Source organism: Conger conger, chromosome 5, assembly GCF_963514075.1.
Source record: "Conger conger chromosome 5, fConCon1.1, whole genome shotgun sequence".
Classification (NCBI taxonomy): domain Eukaryota; kingdom Metazoa; phylum Chordata; class Actinopteri; order Anguilliformes; family Congridae; genus Conger; species Conger conger.
This window is the reverse complement of record NC_083764.1, coordinates 25,668,199-25,687,505: the sequence shown is the minus strand read 5'-3', so window position 1 is coordinate 25,687,505 and position 19,307 is coordinate 25,668,199. Positions and strand designations below refer to the sequence as shown.

General features: G+C 41.8%; 1 protein-coding gene across 1 annotated transcript in view; it reads right to left on the bottom strand.

Annotated features, from left to right (window-relative positions):
- Nucleotides 1-9,969: 9,969 nt before the first annotated feature.
- The window catches only part of LOC133127999 (brain-enriched guanylate kinase-associated protein-like), a 28,826-nt gene continuing 19,488 nt past the window's right edge, over nt 9,970-19,307 (bottom strand). Inside the window, exons 4-6 of the mRNA XM_061241174.1 lie at nt 18,975-19,082; nt 17,567-17,650; nt 9,970-14,821 (exon numbers count right to left, since the gene is read on the bottom strand). Of these exons, the coding sequence (XP_061097158.1) occupies nt 13,457-14,821; nt 17,567-17,650; nt 18,975-19,082 (1,557 nt within the window). The 3' untranslated portion in view covers nt 9,970-13,456. The remainder of the gene's footprint in view (nt 14,822-17,566; nt 17,651-18,974; nt 19,083-19,307) is intronic.

Here is a 19,307-nt window from a genome sequence, read left to right as displayed (position 1 = left end):
ACAGACTGAACTGGAGTAAATTTCAGTGTTGTCTGTAGGGGTCCTCGCACGGGACTCCAAATTATGTAGGGTCCTCGCACGGGCCGCCAAATAACGCAGGGATTTTACTCTCTACGAAACCGGGGCGCCAGTTAAACGTTGTGTAGCAGTATAACTGCAAAAAGTAATCAGTCTCATAAAATTACTATTATCAGAAATATCTAACCACAAATTTAGTATTTTAATTAATAATTAAAATAACCAATATTAATGATTAAACATACCGATAACCTGAAGGTTGGAAGTTCTTCGAAAGACTGCTTTAACTCGGCTCTCATGTCCAAAACGGACACCGGGGTTTAATAAAATATTTTTATTAAACAACGTACAAACACAGAACAGATAAACTAACGGGAATTAGTAGGGGAAGTTAGTAGGTTAAGTAAGGGCGTGTATGTGTGTCTGTGTGGGCGCGTGTCGCTTGAACAAAGGACAGGTGGGAGTAGCTAGCTTGAGTAAGCTAGAGTTATGGGTGTGGTAATGAGTTAGTTAGCTGTGAGAAGGGACTACTTGCGTAGTTTTACTCTATATATGCGCAAAAGACGGCGAATCAATTCACGTACATATATATGTAGCTAACCAAACACATTACAATGGTAGGATGGTAAATACTGAAACACAGATTCACAAAACAGTTAAGACTAAACTAAACACTGGCTATGCCTGAATGTTTGTTTTCTTACTGAGTCCATACGCATTGCTGGATCCAAAAGACATGCTGTCCTTGTAGAAGCGGCGATGGTGCTGTGAATGGTGTCCGGGAGAGACGCGCAGGCTGGGGTGTTCCCGTCTTAGCAGCGCGTTGTCGTCTGATCCGCTGGTCCTTTTCCAGGTGTAAAAGTTCGTTGCTGTATCGTTGTTGAGCTTTATTGGGGTAAACTGATGTAGCGTTCCGCGTACAACAATTTCCACTCACTATAGGCCACGTAGTTACCGCGAGGTAACTGGGTGTGTCCGTAGGCCTGGTAGTGCGCTGTGCAGCATTCAGCCTCTGTCCGAGTCTCGGAGCAGATGAGCTGAAGCGAATGGCCAAAAAGGGTGCGTCGAAGAGAAGAAGCAGAAGAAGCAGAAGAGAGATCCCAAGAACGTGTCTTGCTCTTATACGGGACCGTTTATTGCTCCCGCCATTACGGGATTGGCTGAACCAAGTTAGACGTCATTCGTGGTGGACGTCGCAGAAATTTCCTGTGGGGATGTGGAAGTTGTAGTCCCTATATGTCAAACTGTTCAGAAACAAGTTTTATGCCCGGAGGATCTCAGATAAAAATCTGTCTGATGTCCTCAGTTTGCATGTGTCAACCTGTACTTTGAGCCATGAGGGACTGGGCTCTGATTTTTAGGGGAGACGAAGAATGTTTGGGGCGTAGGCAATGCAGAGGTGAGTGACTTGAGCTCTCACAAAGCTGATGGGTGCACAGGGCTGGAACAACCTATTTATGCCACAGGATGGGAAATGCTGACCAATTTCTCCCCTGCTGAAAAAAACAGCTCAAGCTATGTTTTTAAACAGCTGGTAGCTGGATCCACCTCCCAACTCCCAACCCCCACACTTCCTTGGAAACATTTGGCTTAATTGCTGTTTGCGGTACAGTCCAGCAGATGGTGACATCTGCTGTAGCTTAGCAAAGAAGCATATTTAGTCTCATGTTAAGCACGCACATATTTCCCTTTTAGTGTTTTTGCTTCAGCTGTCAATGGTTGGTATGGACTACAGAAAGGAAGCAATTAAATAAGACTGGTGAGAGTGTTACATTAACACTAGTGAGCATTCTCATTTGTGGTCAGGCTGTCCGCCTGCCATATTCAATTTTAACTTTAAACAAGTTGAGTTAACATAAAGAGGATACAACTTTGAACACTGCCTGAATTATTCAGCTCTTCTCATTTCACTCCAGATCTGTGTTCGTCACTTCACAGATTCAGTCCAATTAACAGTGCAAATGTTCTCTCACTTTAAACAAAAGCTCAGCCTGTTTTGGGTGATGTTACAGCTTATTGCTGAACCAACTGGTACATTTCTGTGTCCAATTTTTCAATGTGCACTACATAATTAAAGACACTGCCTCCAAGCCTTAATCTGTACAGTATATCCCTGCTGAAGATTTATTGTATCACTCCCAGACGTCCTTAGAAAATATGGTGCTTATTAATAATAATGAAGTGAGCATAATCCATTATTTTGTGAACTCTAAACCTTGTGTTTGGAGGAGCCGTCAACATACGATCCCTATAAAGAACAAGCTTTCAATGCATTGATGTGCCAATTTAGATATATAAGAAGTGAGGACAGCGTCCACTTACCGGTTCCATGGATTGCTATGGAAGCTGCTCAATTGCACATAAGGCCAATTCATGGAGGCTGCCATGTGTGACTACGGAACATTTTTGGCACCAGAGCATGTGCACTGGGTACCTAAATAGGAAGGGATGAATAGTAATTTTAAAATTGTAAATCTTCTTCCTTGCGGCTCGGGAAAGAAAAATCAGTCCCTGGAGAGTAATTTGTTCAGTGTGAGGATTTTTATTTATTTAATTTAAAGTAGTGTCCAAAATAGTATAATTTCATAGTTTTGAATGGACCTCAATAAGGAAATGGGCCTTTTGGCTTAATATACTGCAGTACCTCCGGTAACCACTTGGGGAATGCCAATCCCTGGTCGCCTGGATGTGTCCCATGGCCATGGCAGTACTAGGAGTACTGCAGGGCATGCAGGGGGCTCATTCCAATAGCTTATTCTCCTCTTTTTTCTTTTCCATACTTCCATACTCCATTCTCCTCTTTTTCTACTCTTAGCTCCATCCATTGGGAAAGGCTAGTAAAATAAGTGTAGATGAGGAAATCGAGAATGCTCATTCAAACATCAGTTCAAAGCCACCTCATTTACAGACATGGCAGATGGAGAGAGGTGGATTCACGGGTCAATATGTTACGCTTTCAGAAAAAATACTTAAGACTGATGTTAAGTAAGAGTTCCTAACTTTACTCCTGGCTGCTAGAAGGAACATTTAACGGGTTGGAATCCTTAATGATGATGGACCTCTATTGATTGATTTGAGTCCAGGATATCAACTGGCAGGAGTCTCACTCTTTGGGCAACAGTGAGACTCTGGTCAAGTGGGAGCTCACAGTCTGCTTGTGCCAGTCACGCAATCCTCTGGGGCAAAGGCTGCAGAGCTCAGAAGCAGGGGCTGGCAGCATGATTTTTGGAGGACACCTGTGCCAGCCTGTTTTCTTCTGGAATTGATGGGATGATATTCTGGCAGTGTGACAGGCTTACTGTAAAAAAATTAAAAACTGGGAAATAAGGACATAAAAACTGGTCCTGGTTTTTCATATACATATTATGTTTTTTATATACAAATACTGTACATATGAAAACAATGCACAATATGTATGCCAAATGAACAAAAACACATATATGTATATGAAAACCATCTACTTCAATTTTATATGTGTTATATGTGTTCCTGGATTTGAAGACAGGATTTAGAGTAAGCTTAGGGGAAAGCCTCCTGGAAAGGTTAGAGCAAGGCAATGAAAAAAGTAATCTCACTCCACATTGTGAGCACTTTGTGTGACGTGTTGCAAATTTACTCTGTCAAGTAAATATCTGTACCAACGGCCTCATCCTTTTGGCTGCTCCTTTGGCTGTTGCATTTGATGGTTCTCTCCACAATTACTTTATAATTGGACCTGGATGAGAGCATCTGAAAAGCAAATGAAGAAAATATTATTTTAATATTGGGAGTTATGCACTGTCCTGTACAGTTGGGTGGGGACTGGCCAGGCAGATATGATAAGCATCATTCTGGGACTAAGTTCTAACATCAGAGGCATCTGAGATTGCATCGCAAGAAACCATAGCAACATTCATCCATACAGTTATCTGGATTTCATTATCATATCAGGCTACAGGGAGGCTTATTAGCTTCCTTCTATCAGAAAAAATAGTAATCATTGTCACTATTTTGTAATATTTATCTGAAACATTTTTTGTCAGATACATATCATACAACTTATATGATTACAAGCATGGTATAATTGTATCATAAATTCTGACTGCAGTTTCAGAAAAATGTAATACTGACACTAGTAGTTCCATCTTTAATCATTATACATTATTTATATTACATTATTTATGTTATAATTCATTCACTGCTGCCCTTTAATGAAAGGAAATGTATTAGGCGGAATAAAGCTGGGGAAAGCATTGGGGAAAGCTTAAGTATGGAGAGTGAGGGTTCTTGATTCACCTGTGCTGTCAATCACCACTTTGTACAAATTCAAAATAAAAACCACTTTCATTTGCTCAAATTACTTTTGTAATGTTATTATTACTGTTGAGACTAAAATGGTTTCACATTTTAATCTCAGCCCTGGTGTAAAATCCAGCAATGACCAGCTTGAAATGCGAGCTACCAGCTGTTTCAAAACATAGCTTGTGTTGGTCAAACCATGTTGAGTATAGAGCTAGTCTAATTGGTCAACCAGCTACCAGCTTTTTTTCCAGCAGGGAGTAATAATGGATGTGGACCAAATGTGTAGCTGAAATGGCTAACTCACTTTTTAGGTGTTTGTAAAACTAGATAACATGTCTGCATTTCTCTGTGAATTTTCAGAGAAATATAGCTCATATTAAAATGTATAACCATAAGAAATGCATTTTGTCAATGTTTCCTTTTAAATGGCCATGGTTCTGCAGTGGATTTCTTGTATAATTGTTAAAATAATTAAATTACTTATTTTGACTCAAGTCGTGAAAAAGACAAAAATAGGATTTTATAATCTAATGAATTTGTACATGTATGGCAGAACGATCAGCTTTTGAAGTTTTCATTCAGGTAGGTAATTTTGAGAGGGGGCATTTATGAATCAAAAGAAGTGTTTCCAATCACTGCATCATGAGTTTTGCTAGTGGGAGAACTTTGCTGAGTCATTGTGAGTCATCCCCAGAGGGAAATCAAATGAATTGTGATTTGGCTTATTGTGACGGAGAGAGGCCACGGATCCCAGTTCATGGTACTAATGGCGTGGGCTTGTGATTCGTTCTGTCGGAAAGGGAACCACAAACCACTGTGCTGCTTTTATCCACCTCTTCATTCTCTCCATGCAAAAGGTGAAGGAAAGGCACCCAGCCAGAAGCAAATACATGTTTTTTCAGGCAGTTTGATATTCTGTTCTATGATATGTTAACCGTGCTTATTTTCAGAAGATCACGTGAACAGGCTCGTAAATGTGAGCTTAGCATGAGCTGTATATGTGTGTCCACATATATCTGTTAGTGACTGTGTGTGTGTGTGCATACACATGGGAGAAATGTGTGCCTGTAAATGTAAGTGTGTGTGTCTGTGTGTTCATGTGTACATCCACATGTATGTGCACCATGCTATTACAGAGAACACCTATTGTATAGAGCTGCACTTTTGGGAAAGTGAGTTCATCACTGACATTTCAAAGCACTTCTGTCAGTCCTCTATCAGGCATACAGCTGCACATTCGTTCCCCTGTTACCATGGTAACCAGCATCACAAGCTCATGATTCTGAGTCTGTTCAGTTGCCTCAAAACGCAAAGTTCAGAGTTCAGTCATTGCAGTTCAGAGACAGACAATTTATCAAATAATGTAAACATAGAGTGCATATTTTATGTTCTATTATGTTCTGAGGAGCTGACTTTGCAACGATCTTCCAGGTGTGCCTGGCTACCAGTATCCAGGGCCGCGCAACTTTGAGTAGCCTCATCATACTGGGGTTCAATAAGCCTGGGTGTGCTAAGTTTACTGCTGAATTCATTATTTTTGTCAAATGATACATAATTGCTCAAAGGTTAGGAGTTGTTGTCAGTGAAAGACGTGTCTCTTGTTTGAGCAACACAAGCACACTCCTGTAGTAGCTACTGTGCATAATGTAGAATGGACAGTAGTCACTGGATCTCTGATGAGAGAGTGGAAGGTTTTTACACACTTTTAAGGGGCAGGGCTTCTTGTGAGGGTGCAGGTTGCACTGTAGTCATTCAAGAAGCACAGCCGATTATTCCAAATTTCGGAGAAAGAAACTGGAAATAAATACTGATGGTGATATGATACTGATGAGGAGGACTCTTTGGCTCTTCTGGACCAAAATGACAACTCTGCCAGCTTGACCAACTTGAAAATTGAGCTGGTCAACCAGCATGGCCAAGCTGGTCATGAAGCTAGTCTAGCTCTGTGTATGAGCTGGTCAACCAGCAATGCTGTTTCACAGCCTAACTTGAGCTGTTTTTTTTTCAGCAGGGTGCATTCATGGAAAGTTACTGACTGCTAGATTAAAGTGAGGGGCTGAGCAAATGTGCACACATGCTCACTTAGTTACTGGCCAAAAATCGCAATGCCTGTCACCCACCTACAAGACCGGGAGGTGTGATTCTTTGCCGCTTGCTGTCGATTCTGCCAATGCAGCCCTGGACTAATTGCCCCACAGTCCCATTAAACGTCCTGGCGGTTCAGCAGTTCAGCACAGAGCGGCAATCAATACTGCATATATCTCTCCAGTCCAGTGGGCACCTCCTCTTGAGTGAGTTAATCTAATTTCAGGCTTGTCTGTCACTGTTCCCGCCTTCAGGGTTCATAGCAGGTCCAGGGATTGGACAGAGGTCCTGTTTATCACACAGAACAAAATGGGGCTTTGTTACCGGACTGTGAGATTATAGGACTGGGGGTGGGTGTTCAGTCAGATTTCTCCCTCTTCATTGGAGGTGCTGTGTAACTTTCCTATGGGGAAAAACCCGTTAGACCTCACATTTCAAGCTCGAAGCCAAAGCTGATTTGCATCCACAGTTTAAGTGAATATCATCATCGTCTGTCATCTGTCAGTTCCGCACCAGTATCTCCTCTGTCTTTTTTAGAAGAGGCCCATATTATAGGCAACCATACATAGCTTCAATTGCCCATTTATACAGTTGCCAAATTGTCTCCAGGCAGAAAGGGAAGTGAAAACTTTCTGCAAGCGCTGAGATACCAAGGCAGAGCTCTCATTATTTCCCCACTTAGATAAGCTAATTAAGAATCTTAATTGAAACGTGAAGAGGCTTTTTTTTTTCATTTTCTTTTCCCCAAACACTTGCCCTCTTCTCTCTCCCTCTCGCTCCGCATCATGGAAACACGAAGCGGTTCCCATCCAGAGGAAAGGAGGACGAGGCGTTCTGCTGATGGATGTGTACGTGTGCAGTGCAATGCGACTGTCTCAGTGATGTGGTTATCTTAATTAGCTGCAGCTTCCCTTCCTGGTGCGTTGCTATGGAAACAACAGCTCTTCACACACAGCTCACCAGCAGTAGCTTGACACCAGGTTCTCAGGCTGCAAAAATAACCCATCTGCTTATATTTAAAAAAGAAGATTGTTATTGGCAAATGCTGCTGGTTATAATCCAGTTCATGCTTGAAGGCAATGATCAGTCAGCTGCTTGAAACACACATTTGTCATATGTTTTTAGGTTTTTTAAGGAAAATGCACTTGCTTTATATCATTGCTGGCTATTGAAATAGATCTGAATATCTTGTTTGTTAGTTTCATTTAGGCTTCTTCATGGGATGAAATTGTGGGTTGCAACATCTGAGTAAGAAAAGAATGTTTAGGGTGATGTGTGGGTGAAGCAACTCAGAAGTAAATTGATTGACAGAACCCGCTGTGAAGTTGGGAATTGGAACGGCCATTTAAAAAAATGCATGTTGCACAAGAGGGCTTGTGGTACTTTTGTGTGGCTTTATTTTGGGTTGTGGGAAGTTATTTCGGTGTTTTATATTTACGGTTCTATTTTATTCTTAGGAGTTCTGGTAAGATCTGGGCTACATTTGGTTGAAAATGTTTTCTAGCCAACTAGACTATATCTGGGTGAAACCTGAGCTATATTGGGTTTAACCTATTTTGTTTATGCCAAAATATCTCTCAAGATGTCCAGATTCTGCATTTTTTCCTTCCATTTTTTTTGAGAGGAAAAATCCAATCCACAAATTACTTCAGATCTGAAGGAATCTACTGGTGTCACTTCTGAATCTTTCCACTGTGACAAGAAACCTCATGTATCATGGGTCTGAAAGTATGTGTGGTTGTCAACACTCAACAGGGTGGAGGATCTGTATCTGGTTATATAACATTTGGTGTTGGTGAACTTCCCCCCCAAACTCCTCCCCATGAATGTGTTTTTGGGATTACTTGGATCTAGAGAAGCAGAAAATGCCTCCGACTTCTAAATCTGAACTTTGGAGGTGTTTACAAGAAGCATTGAAAGATATCCTTGGAGATTTCTTTGAAAAACCCAACGCAAGTCTCCCGAAAAGAATGTAACGCAAAGGGTGGACATACTAAATAATGAAAGATTTTATATTTGTGGAGGTTTGGATGTTTATAATTTTTTGTTAAATATACACTCACTGAGCACTTTATTAGGTATTTATTAGACTTATTTTTTATGTCTTCTGCTGCTGTCGCCTATCCAGAGGTCTAGAGGCTGTTGTGCATGAAAATTCTAGGAGATCAGCAGTTTAGAGATACTCAATCCACCTAGTATAAAACCAACAATCATTCCATCATAAGTCACTTAGATCACATTTCTTCCCCATTCTGACATTTGGCCTGAAAAACAGTTGAACCTCTTGACCACTGCATGCTTTTATGCATTTACTTGCTGCCACATGATTGGCTGTTAAATTAAATATTGCGTTCAATACTATCTGACACAAGTTCACAGACTATTGGGCCTAAATATAATGAACTTAGCTAATAATCAATAATCAAACAAGCTTAATTCAATGGGCCACTGTTGGCCAATGGGCCACATCTATCTAACCCCCTCTACACCTGAAATATGTCCCCTCATCCAAACTCTTTATCTTCTCCTTGTTTTTTCAAGTGCAGACCAGCTGCAGTCAAATAATAAATGGGTGAAATATACAGGAAATGAATTCAACTCTGATTACACAAAATCAAAACAACTTCAAGGACTTTAACCTCAAGATAAATTTGAATATTTAACATTATTGTGAGAAAGCAGTACCCGAAGCACATGCTAATTTATAGGTTATTTAAACATGGCATTTAGAAAACTGCATAGCTGGAGCAAAACATGTATAAAAACAAGGATTTTTTTCCAAATGTGTTTCAACACATTTTAGTATTAAGAACTCAATCTTAATAATAACGATAGAAGGCTGTGATTATTAGGAACTGTCTGCAGTGTTCAAGCTGACCCAATTCCATAATTGCCCAACAAACCAGATGGCCTTTTCTTCTAAATGTTATCAGACTGTGAAGAACAGAAGTTTGTCCTAAAGCCACAAAAAAACCCTCTATAAACACACAGACCCACACACACACAGAGGCAATCACACACACTAGCACGCACGCACGCACACACACAGAAACACACACGGACACGCACACTCACATGCAGGCACACATGCACACGCACTCACACACAGGCAATTGATCAACCAGAGGAGATTGCTGTGGAGATTGGGCCCTTCTTTATGTGAGACTATGGCCAATTATAGCTCATTCTGCAGGGCTGCACATCAATCGGCACTGATGTGGTTTTCATATCAGATTGTGGGGACCCTCTGCAGACTGGAACAGTTTTCTAACAGGATGAACCATGCAGCAGACCCACTATATTTCTTTATAATCACAATGATCATCTCCATGAGGCAAGATGATCAAAAACTCATTAATTAAATAATCATGATCAACAAATGTAGCAAGTCAGCATTTACCAAATCCAATACCAAAGTCACCTTAGATGCATTATTTTTCTCAAACATTGTCATACTGGAAGGTCTCAGGATACAAGTAACTTACTTAACTTAATTAAATGTTATCAGAAATTTGTTGACAAGGCCACATAAACACAAGGCAGTGTGTCATAACAGCCATAAAAACACTATGATATGGGTCAGCCTCAGTGTGAGCACATTGTTCTTTATTGAGTAAAGAAATATACAACAAAAATAGAGAATCATGCAGTACAATGTAGATAAACACACAAGTGTTGTTCCATGAAGAGGTGTGGATCACATCTGAGGTAGAACAGACATGGAACTTTTCCAAGGGATCAAAGTTAAAGAACAGTAATACAGCAAGGAACAATATTTCAATGTCTGTTTTAAAAATGTAATCAGTCAATTTATATATACAGCACAAAAAAGGCCCTTTCTGTGGGAAAATTTCCAATCTCAATCCATCTCTATATTTTGCATATCCTGTTTAAGGCCGGGTTTCTCGATCAAATTCTGGCTTCGTTCTCATACTCTGGTTTCTGGCTCTGATTCTGATTTCTGTTTCTGATTCTGGTTTCTGGTTTAAATTTCTAGCTTTGCATTCTGGCTTTGTTTGAGATTGAAATCTTTTAAGTTTATTGTTCTACTTCCAGATCCCTTTCATATTCTTCCCTTTGACGCTGACTTTGATTTCTGCTTCTAATATCTAATGTTCATTTCCAGCTCTATCCTCGATTAAAATGTCTGTCCCTGATTCGGTTTTCTGAGCATAATTGTTAGACTTGTCTGTCTGGTTACCATCTGCCTTTTCAGTTCCTGGGTCTTTCTGGCATGTTCTCTATCCTCCTGCAGCCAAAATCAACTGAGCCAAAGAGGCATGTCAGAGGAGAGGTTCAGGTAAGACGTGTGCATGGAATTGGGGCTCTCCTTCTTACATACTATTAACACTACAAGGTCAGAAATGGTTTAACCAGAGTGCAAACCTCAGTGGGAATCTCTGTTGCAAGCTGTTGTCCACCTGTCCTAAACCACTGAATTAAAGTGGCTTTACAAAAGGCTTTTTATGAAGAGAGATATAACCTCAATAAATAAATGTTCTTCCAGTTACACAGCATTTGTTAATTACTTAAAACAAACTTATAAATGCTTATTGTCTTGTTGACATGGTTAGGGTTACACAGTTGGTGGTCATATTAGTTCATTGATTTCACATGGAATTTAGTAACCAATTTTATAGTAAATGGCTTTAGTTTGAATAGTTGAAAATAATCTATTAAAAAATGTTATGCTTGTAGCCAGATTTTGCTTTTGATTGTTCTAGTGATCAACCATTATTTTGCTATACATAGCAGTCCATAAGTATTTGGACAGTGGTACAATTTCTGTTTGTTTGGCTCTGTACTACAACACATTAGAATTGAGCCCGCCATTTTAGGGGACCAAAAGTAAATTCACAATTAGCGTCTCATCTGTTTCTAATTTGTCAGGTGTACTCAATTGTTTCCTTTCATGTAGGTATAAGAAAGCTTTCAGTATCTAGTCTTGATTAGAGGCTTTTGATTGCTGTTGGATTCTGTTATTGGCGTTTTTCAACATGAGGAGCAGAGTTGTGCCAATGATACTCAAGGAAGCCGTTATGAGTCTGAGAAATAAATAAAAAACAGAGACTACAGATAAAACAGAGATAAAAATAATATCAGAGACATAGGCCCAACAAAATAAGCTTACCGAAACTATTTGGAACATCATTAAGAAGAAAGACAGCACTGGTATATGTTTGGGATCAAACTGGTTTAAATTTGTTGTGCTGGAGTACAGCCAAAAGGACAGAAGTTGTACCACTGTCCAAATATTTACAGACTGCAGAGTTATGGAGTTAGAAGTAGTGCAAACTTTGTGGAATATATGCATCTCCCATTCATTAGGGCTGGAGTTCAGTCCAGGAAGACTACTGTCCATGTCCAGTCCGAGAAGGCTCATGTGTATACTTGCTTCTTTTTTTGAAAAAGCTATACTTTCTTTGACAATGACATTTCATTGCTGGTTTACTCCAATATCAGACTGCAGCAAAATGGAGACATGTGCAGACTGCAGATGTAGCTTGTGACTTTATTGGTGATCTTGCATCAAAAAAGAAAAGCCGATTAATTAAGAGCAGAACTGGAATGAAATTCTGTAACGGATCATCCCTCACTGTGAACCCGGCTGTCCAATTAGTTATGAATCCTTTAATTACTGTGTTTTTTTAAACACTACAGCTATCATTACCCTGTTTCAAGCAGGTCTTGTGCAAAGAGAATTTCAGTTCCCATCAAATGTCCATCAGGGTCTACAGCCTTATCTCCTTTGGGTCACAGCATTAGATTTGGGAATAAATACTGTGACTGTTGGAGACCCTTAAAAGGCACCTTGGGTGGTTTCATGTGAAAATGCAACCCAAGACAAGCATTTGATTGCACATGCTTATTCTGATTTACCAACTAATTATGATCCAGGACAGTGAAGCATCAATACCAGGCCATGTTGGCACATACACATAATTGAGCAGTGTCTTAACAGGAGGAGTCATTCAGCAGCTGAAAGTGCATATTTTCTTGGCTTTTCTGAGAACAACCCAGCATGCCCTTTAAGAGCTTTTATGATTATCAACTTTAAAGATGGATAAAAATTGTTGGAACAAGGTGGCTAACTTGGTCAGCTCAGTGTAGCCAACTTGGATGTCCTTTTGTAATGCAACACATTAAACTTAGGGAAGCCCCTGAATTCATTGTAAACCTGTGACTGCAAATACATGGGCTGCTGCATCCGCCAACAGACAGCACACGCACTTGACTTACACGCCCATGACCACTGAAAAGGCTAAAAGCTAAAATAACGCTAGAAAAATACACACTAGGGTTGATAGAGGCCAACATATTTTCTGTTCAAAACAGTTACCCCTCCTCAGGGACAGCATGAACTGTGTGCCAGGACCCTCACCATATTTCCCACTTGATTCATTCAACACATTTTGTAATAATCGACTGTTACTGGGGCATGTACACAAATACTTCAAAACATCAAACTGAGGGAAGAGCAGAGTCTACCATTATTTTTTTCAGCTTGTTCCTCATATAACTGTACTGCATGTATGCATACTTTAATAGGTACATATACTATTGATTCATCTGCTAACTTTAAGTCTGTCTGTCAATATGCCTATGCCTGGTTGTTTGTTGCTCATATCTTTACTGGTGTTACAGCAAGTTATTGCTTTGGAAGTACCCAAAAGGGAAATTACATTATTTTCTTTTCAAACCAGGGTAAAAGAAATAGACATAAATTAAATGAATTCTTGAAGATTTTTTTAATATGAGCTCACTGTGCAGTGCTGTGAAATAGAAAGGTCTACTCTCAGACTTGCCAAAAACTAGTCTTTTTGTTGCTGCCACTTATCTAAAAAAACAGCTGGAGCTGAACAGAACTCCTGCTTTAACTGGGTGAAGTCACAGAGTCCTCTGACTCATGTACTACTGACTGAATTCACACAGAAAATTCAAGGCCTTGGATCCAAGCACACTGTTTTGTAGCCACTCATTTCAGCCTCCTCCTTCTGGCTTTAAAGTTGCACAACATTCAACCTAAAAATGTTAGAAAACAACGAAAATTGGAATAGAAGAAGGGACCCTTTCAGTTCAGCAGTGTCCCGTAGAGCTGTGCTTTGGTAAGGCTGTCCTTTCTCGTAAGTCCCAGGGTGCCGAGTGCCTGGTAGGGGGGTGGGGTCTTGCTCAGCGGGGCTGGGCTCTGATAGTCCTGCAGCTCAAGGGGCTCCAGGGAGTTCTGGTTGAGGGATTCGGCAGAGCTGTTGGGGCTGATGTCCACATACTCCTTCTTGGCGCTGCCCGGACGACTCTCCTTGTCCCGGGAACTGCCGGACTGGAAGAGGAGGCTATGCTCCGACTCCTGGCTGTCTTCTTTGGCCAGGTACATGGGGATACCATCCTGGGTGCAGAGGCCACCGGGGTCCCTCTCAGGGCTGGGGCTGGCGCTGTGACTACGGCTCTGCACGATGAAACGGGGGTCCAGGACACCCCCGCTGCAGTAGATGTCGGCCCCCTCCTGGAAGCTGCTGTAAAGTGGGCCGAGCTTGATCTTGGCGGGCCGCATGGCAAAGTGCTGCTCGGAGAAGCTGTAGGGTGAGACTCTCCCGGGGCTGCGGTAGGAGCAGGGGCTGATGTCCTCCACGCTCAACCGTCTCCAGCGGCCGCAGGGCTCCTCCTCCTGGACCTCCCGGTAGAGCTGGGGGGAGCCCACGCCATGGGCGGGGGTCTGGCGGGGCGAGTGGTAAGGCTCGCTGAAGCAGGAAGGCGCGCGGGCGTAGACCGGCCCGGAGTCGCCGTTCTGGTGGCCCACGTGGGCCCCCTGCTGGAACACGTGAGGCTCAGCGAAACCGGGGCTCTCCTGCTCGTAGGAGGAGTCGCTCTTGCGCTCGTAGTCGCTGTCCCGCCAATTGGCATAGAGGGCCTGGTGGTGGGGCGTGGAGGGGGGCGAGTGCACCGCCTTCTCTTCTGACGCCCCGCTGAAGCTGGAGTACGAGCTGGAGGCCTGCAGGGAGGTGACAAACTCCGTGAACTCTGCGAACTCGGCGAAGTGCTCCTGGGAGGGGCTGGCTTGGGCGGCCTCTTCCTCCGCGTTGCTGTCGGTGGAGTTCTGGGCCCAGAGCAGGCCCAGCGGGGGGTGGCCATGCAGGTCCACGCTCTGCCTCCGTTGCCGCGGCCGCTCGTCGGGGCAGTAGAGCGCAGTGTCACTGCAGTACAGGTCTGACCAGCGGTACGCCGCCCGGCGGGTCAGGGTCTCGCCCCCGCCCGGGCTGCTGAGGGGGAACTGAGCGTCCTGGGGCTGCGGGCTGGGGCAGCGGGACGCCAGGCTGCTCCCGGGATCCGGCTTCTCCAGGACATTGCCGATGATGGTGGTGGGGGAGTCTGAGTAGGGTGAGTGGCAGAGGTCCGCCGTCTCCATGTGCAAACTCAGACGCTCCTGAAAATCAGCAGGCAGCTAGGCAGAGAGAGAATCATTATTTACAATTTTATTTTTAAAGGAGAGCACGAAGTCTGCCGTCCATTCATATGTTTTATTCAATCAAGGGAACAGCAGAGAGGGTAACAGAAGGGATTTTAACTGAGGAAATGTCATGGTGGGGTTTGTACCTCTGCCTGCATAGGTCGAACCCCATATGTGATTTAATGCTACAAAGTGAGGTATCTCTTGTTGAGATTGACCAATCCCTTTTGGAGATATGGCTTGTTAAATTACATGTGTCTGACAGAAGTGGTTTTGAGAAATTTGTCTTTAGTGTTTTGTCAGCATTTGTCAACTAAAAGTGGCATTGGTGTAAGAACTGGCCCATTGGCCACTGCTGTAGTTAGGGGCAGGACAATAGGTCTGGGGATGTCAATGAGCTGCAAAGTGTATGTGGTATGTAGTGATATAATGTTTGTCCAGCACTATAGCATCAATGTCTGCACCCTTAACTACCTAAATATTAAGAAATAATTTACTGTAAAACTATTTTAGAAAAAAGACAGAACATAACTGAATATAGTGTTCCCCCAAGGATTTTCTACCAGCAACAGTGCACCAATTTAAGGATACAAATACGGTGCAACTCCTTGCACATGCACATGCACAGCTGATTTTTTAAATTTTACTCCAGCTGATTATTGGAACGTTACTGTTGATTCACTGACTTCTGATTCACAGATGTTCATACGAGGACCTCAATTCATCAAGAGACGCTCATAACACTCCCTGAAACAATTAACACTGAAGACATTGCCTATTAAAAGTAAACTTAAAAGTGAAAGTAAATGCGACATATGATAGGCACATTGAGAAAGATGGTACAAAACTCCACTATTTGGAGTGCGCTTTAACACATATTCCCACTCTGTCTCTCTTTTCTACAGAGAACGCACAGTTTTACATGACGTTGTTTTTGTGCTTAGTGATTGTGTTGAGCTTGCAGTTATCATAGTATGGGAAGTAATATGCTTTATTTCAGGACTATTATATTTCTGAGTTTGTTTTTCAAAATTGTAGGTGGTGCTTTGGGCTATGATAGCACCACTTTTTCCCAGGTGGGGCTACAGCACCAGTAGCACCAGCCATTCTGGCACAATTGTTAACAAGAGAGGAGAGAAAAGGGAAAGCGAGGGAACAAGGAAAATATGGAAAGTGACAGAATGATAAGTATTTGCACAGGTGATAAGTTGGAAGAAGATGAGGGAATTAAATAGAGTAAGACATTTAAAAAACAATTTAAATGAAAGAAGAGCACAGCAAAATTCCACTGATGACTAATTCAGAGATGCCTGCTGTAAAGCAGGTGATGAAGAACTCATAGAACATCAAAGCCAATGGAACCATCTGTCTCTGGAATGTGCTTGGCTGCCCCGTGTGCCTCAGTCATTTGCAAGCATCCGAATCTGAGTGGCTCCTTACACCGGTGCAGAGGCATTACAGATGGGTCACCAGATGCTTCTAAACAAGCCATGCTGAACCTTGACCGACTGTGCATTGTGCTGTGGGACTCTGGACCACAGCTTGCTCCAGAACAGTCTATAGACTATATAGCACCACTCTGCATACCAGTCAAACACCTAATTGTTTTGGATTCAAATACTTTTCTATGCTCGATTGATCTTGCCCGGTGCAATTGAGCTAACTAAGAGGACAAGAAGGCGGAGTTTGTGTTGAGTGCCCCAATACACCAAAAGAGCTCAGTAAAGTGTAGCAAAGTATTTGAATCCAAACTGACTACATACAGTATTTGACCCAGGTATGCTACATACACATAGAACAAGTGTCAGCTCAGTGCACCACTAGAAAGCCACATTGTTTTTAATTTTGTCACTGTCACTTGTTATGATAGACAGGTTGCTCAGGCTTTTACGTAGCCGTGCGTTAGACGATGAACTGCGATAATCTAAAACCTGTCACTGTGTCACCTGTAAGATGTGCATTTGATGGCAACCCCTGCCTAAGGTAGAGACAGTCCTCTTTGCAAGTGCTTAAGATGAGTAAATCTGTCGCTGGCGGAAGCTGCAACTGCAACTGAACTCAGCAAATTCCCCACCGAGGGGTGGCTTATCTCTGTGAGCAGACCCTGTCCCTGACAGACGAATGTAGCCTGCTGCTGGGCTTTTTTTAGGTTTCATTTGAACATTCTCAGAAGAAAGCACAGCTTTGAAAGCATGCATCTGCAATATATGGCAATGTAGCCGGGGGAGAGGTGAACCCGGGTAAATGGGGAGAGGTGTGCGACTACAACCCAGCGGCACTGAAACCATAAAGCCACCGGGAGTTTGATCTCTTCTTTTCCATCATGAATGAGCCCCAAACAGGGACTGTTGCATTGTATTTCCCCACCACAAAAGCATGGCACAATGGTTTTGGAGAAGGTTCGTGGGTTGGACTATGAGGATACAGATGGATTCATACCCTGGTGAGGTACAGATTGGCAATCAAAATGGCAGAAATAAAACCAGTCTGGACAATGATGCAGAAGAAGTTGTCTATGAAGGTGCGCTCATAGCTTTCTATGGACTTTATTAAAAGCAGCCTATTATAGTGCAAAGCATAATAAACATTGTGCAGTCATTATGGTGCAAGCTGATGTTGCTCCCAGGGATTATTGTTTGTCAAACTCTGTACACTATGATATGAGGAAACAATGCTTTTATGATCACTGTTCGGTGCTGTGTGTTTAGGCGGAATAAATAAATAATATGTGAGGATTACGTCAGACAGCTTGAGGGCTCTGTGGTGGGGTTTGCTGCACAGAAGGAGCTGGGCAGCCAGGTTGCAATCCTTCCTGTACAGGTCCTGCAGAGAGAGGAGTGCCAGTGTCAGCCAGTCAACCAATTTAAGGAATGACTCATCAATCTGTCAGTCAGTCAATCAGCCAACCAACCAACTCATTAATTAATCAACCTATAAATTAATGTATGAGTCATTCAAATTCTTTAGCAAAATAATTGTCACAGAGTTTTATATATCACATTCTATATAAAGGATTCTTGAGAATTCCTCTAATATATTATATATGCAGCTATTAAATAATAATTCACAATAATCCAACATAAATTGGAATAAAAAAAAAAAAACTAAAACTAAAACAGCTGTGAGAAGAAAAGAAGGAAATCTTCTCTGTCATGGCAACCATTCTCAGACAGGGTAGCCATCCTCAATCCACACGGTCTGCTGGGTTTTGTTTTCATTTTAATATGAACAGCCAATTTAGACCCAGGTGATTGCAAATGATCATAATTGGAAAGGTGAGTTGAGTTAACCCTCCTATTATGTTCAGATTTCATGACCAGTTTTACATTTGAGCCGAACAGTTGAAATAAACACGAAAATATTGTAATAGAGAAATTTTGTGTGTCGCCTTCTTATTATCTCCCAAATGACTGGCCTTCTATCCATGAATATGAAAATTCTGTGAGAAACTTCTCATTTTAGAGTACAGTGAGTGAGATTTTGGAACCTGAATGGGAAAATGTCAGCAGAATCATCCACAATTAAGTCTGAGAAAAACATAAAAATGGTTGTATATTTTCTTACATTTTATACAGTTACAGAGGGTCAAAAAAACCCCACACAACATATTTGTATGCAGTCTGTACAGGACTTTGCATAGCATTATGTTTATTGCATTTTTACAATTTAATCCAACCAAATTTTAAAATTAGAAAAAACATAGAGTATCAATATAAAAAATGGTTCATTGGTTTTTAACAGTCAAATACTGAATGGGATCAAATTGACCCCAAACATAATAGGAGGGTTAAATGTGTAATCAACCTATTTGATTCATGAAATAAGTGCTGAGTAATAATACAGCCCCCCAACTCCCCATGACTGCAACAATTTACTTATTTTGGCAAATAATATCATTAATATGATAATATTAATAGTGCAAAGTTACATACAGTTTGCATTATCATCAGGTATGAACTGAACTGAAAAGAAAGCTAGTAAATTGCATCCTTACTCAGACAGTAACCATGCAAAACTGTTAAGGGCCTCCTTCCATTATGAAGCACAGGCAACACATTCCTTACTACATATCTGAATGGAACACTTTCAATTGGCTTGCACAGTAACCAGGTTATGAACAGGTTTGCTGTTCAAGGAAGACACTCACGTTGTCCTCTCTGAGTTTCTCAATGGCCATCTTGGCTTCCAGGAGATGGTTGTTGAGGACGATGATCTCTCTGCTCAGGGCTCTCCTCTCATCGTCATGGTGCTGAGACTTGGAGGGGAGAGGTGCAATGGGAGAAAGCGTGGGTTTGTGAGGATAGAAAACATCAATGACAACGTATAACTGAAAAATCATTGACAGGGCAAAGGCTGGTTTCATCAAGAGCTTCTTTGAAGGTACTGTAACTGGCACTGTGCAGTTTTTTGTATGGAACGAAGATATGTCCCAAGGTTGGGTCAAATCCATGATGCTTTTTACCTGACCTTCATTCATCCC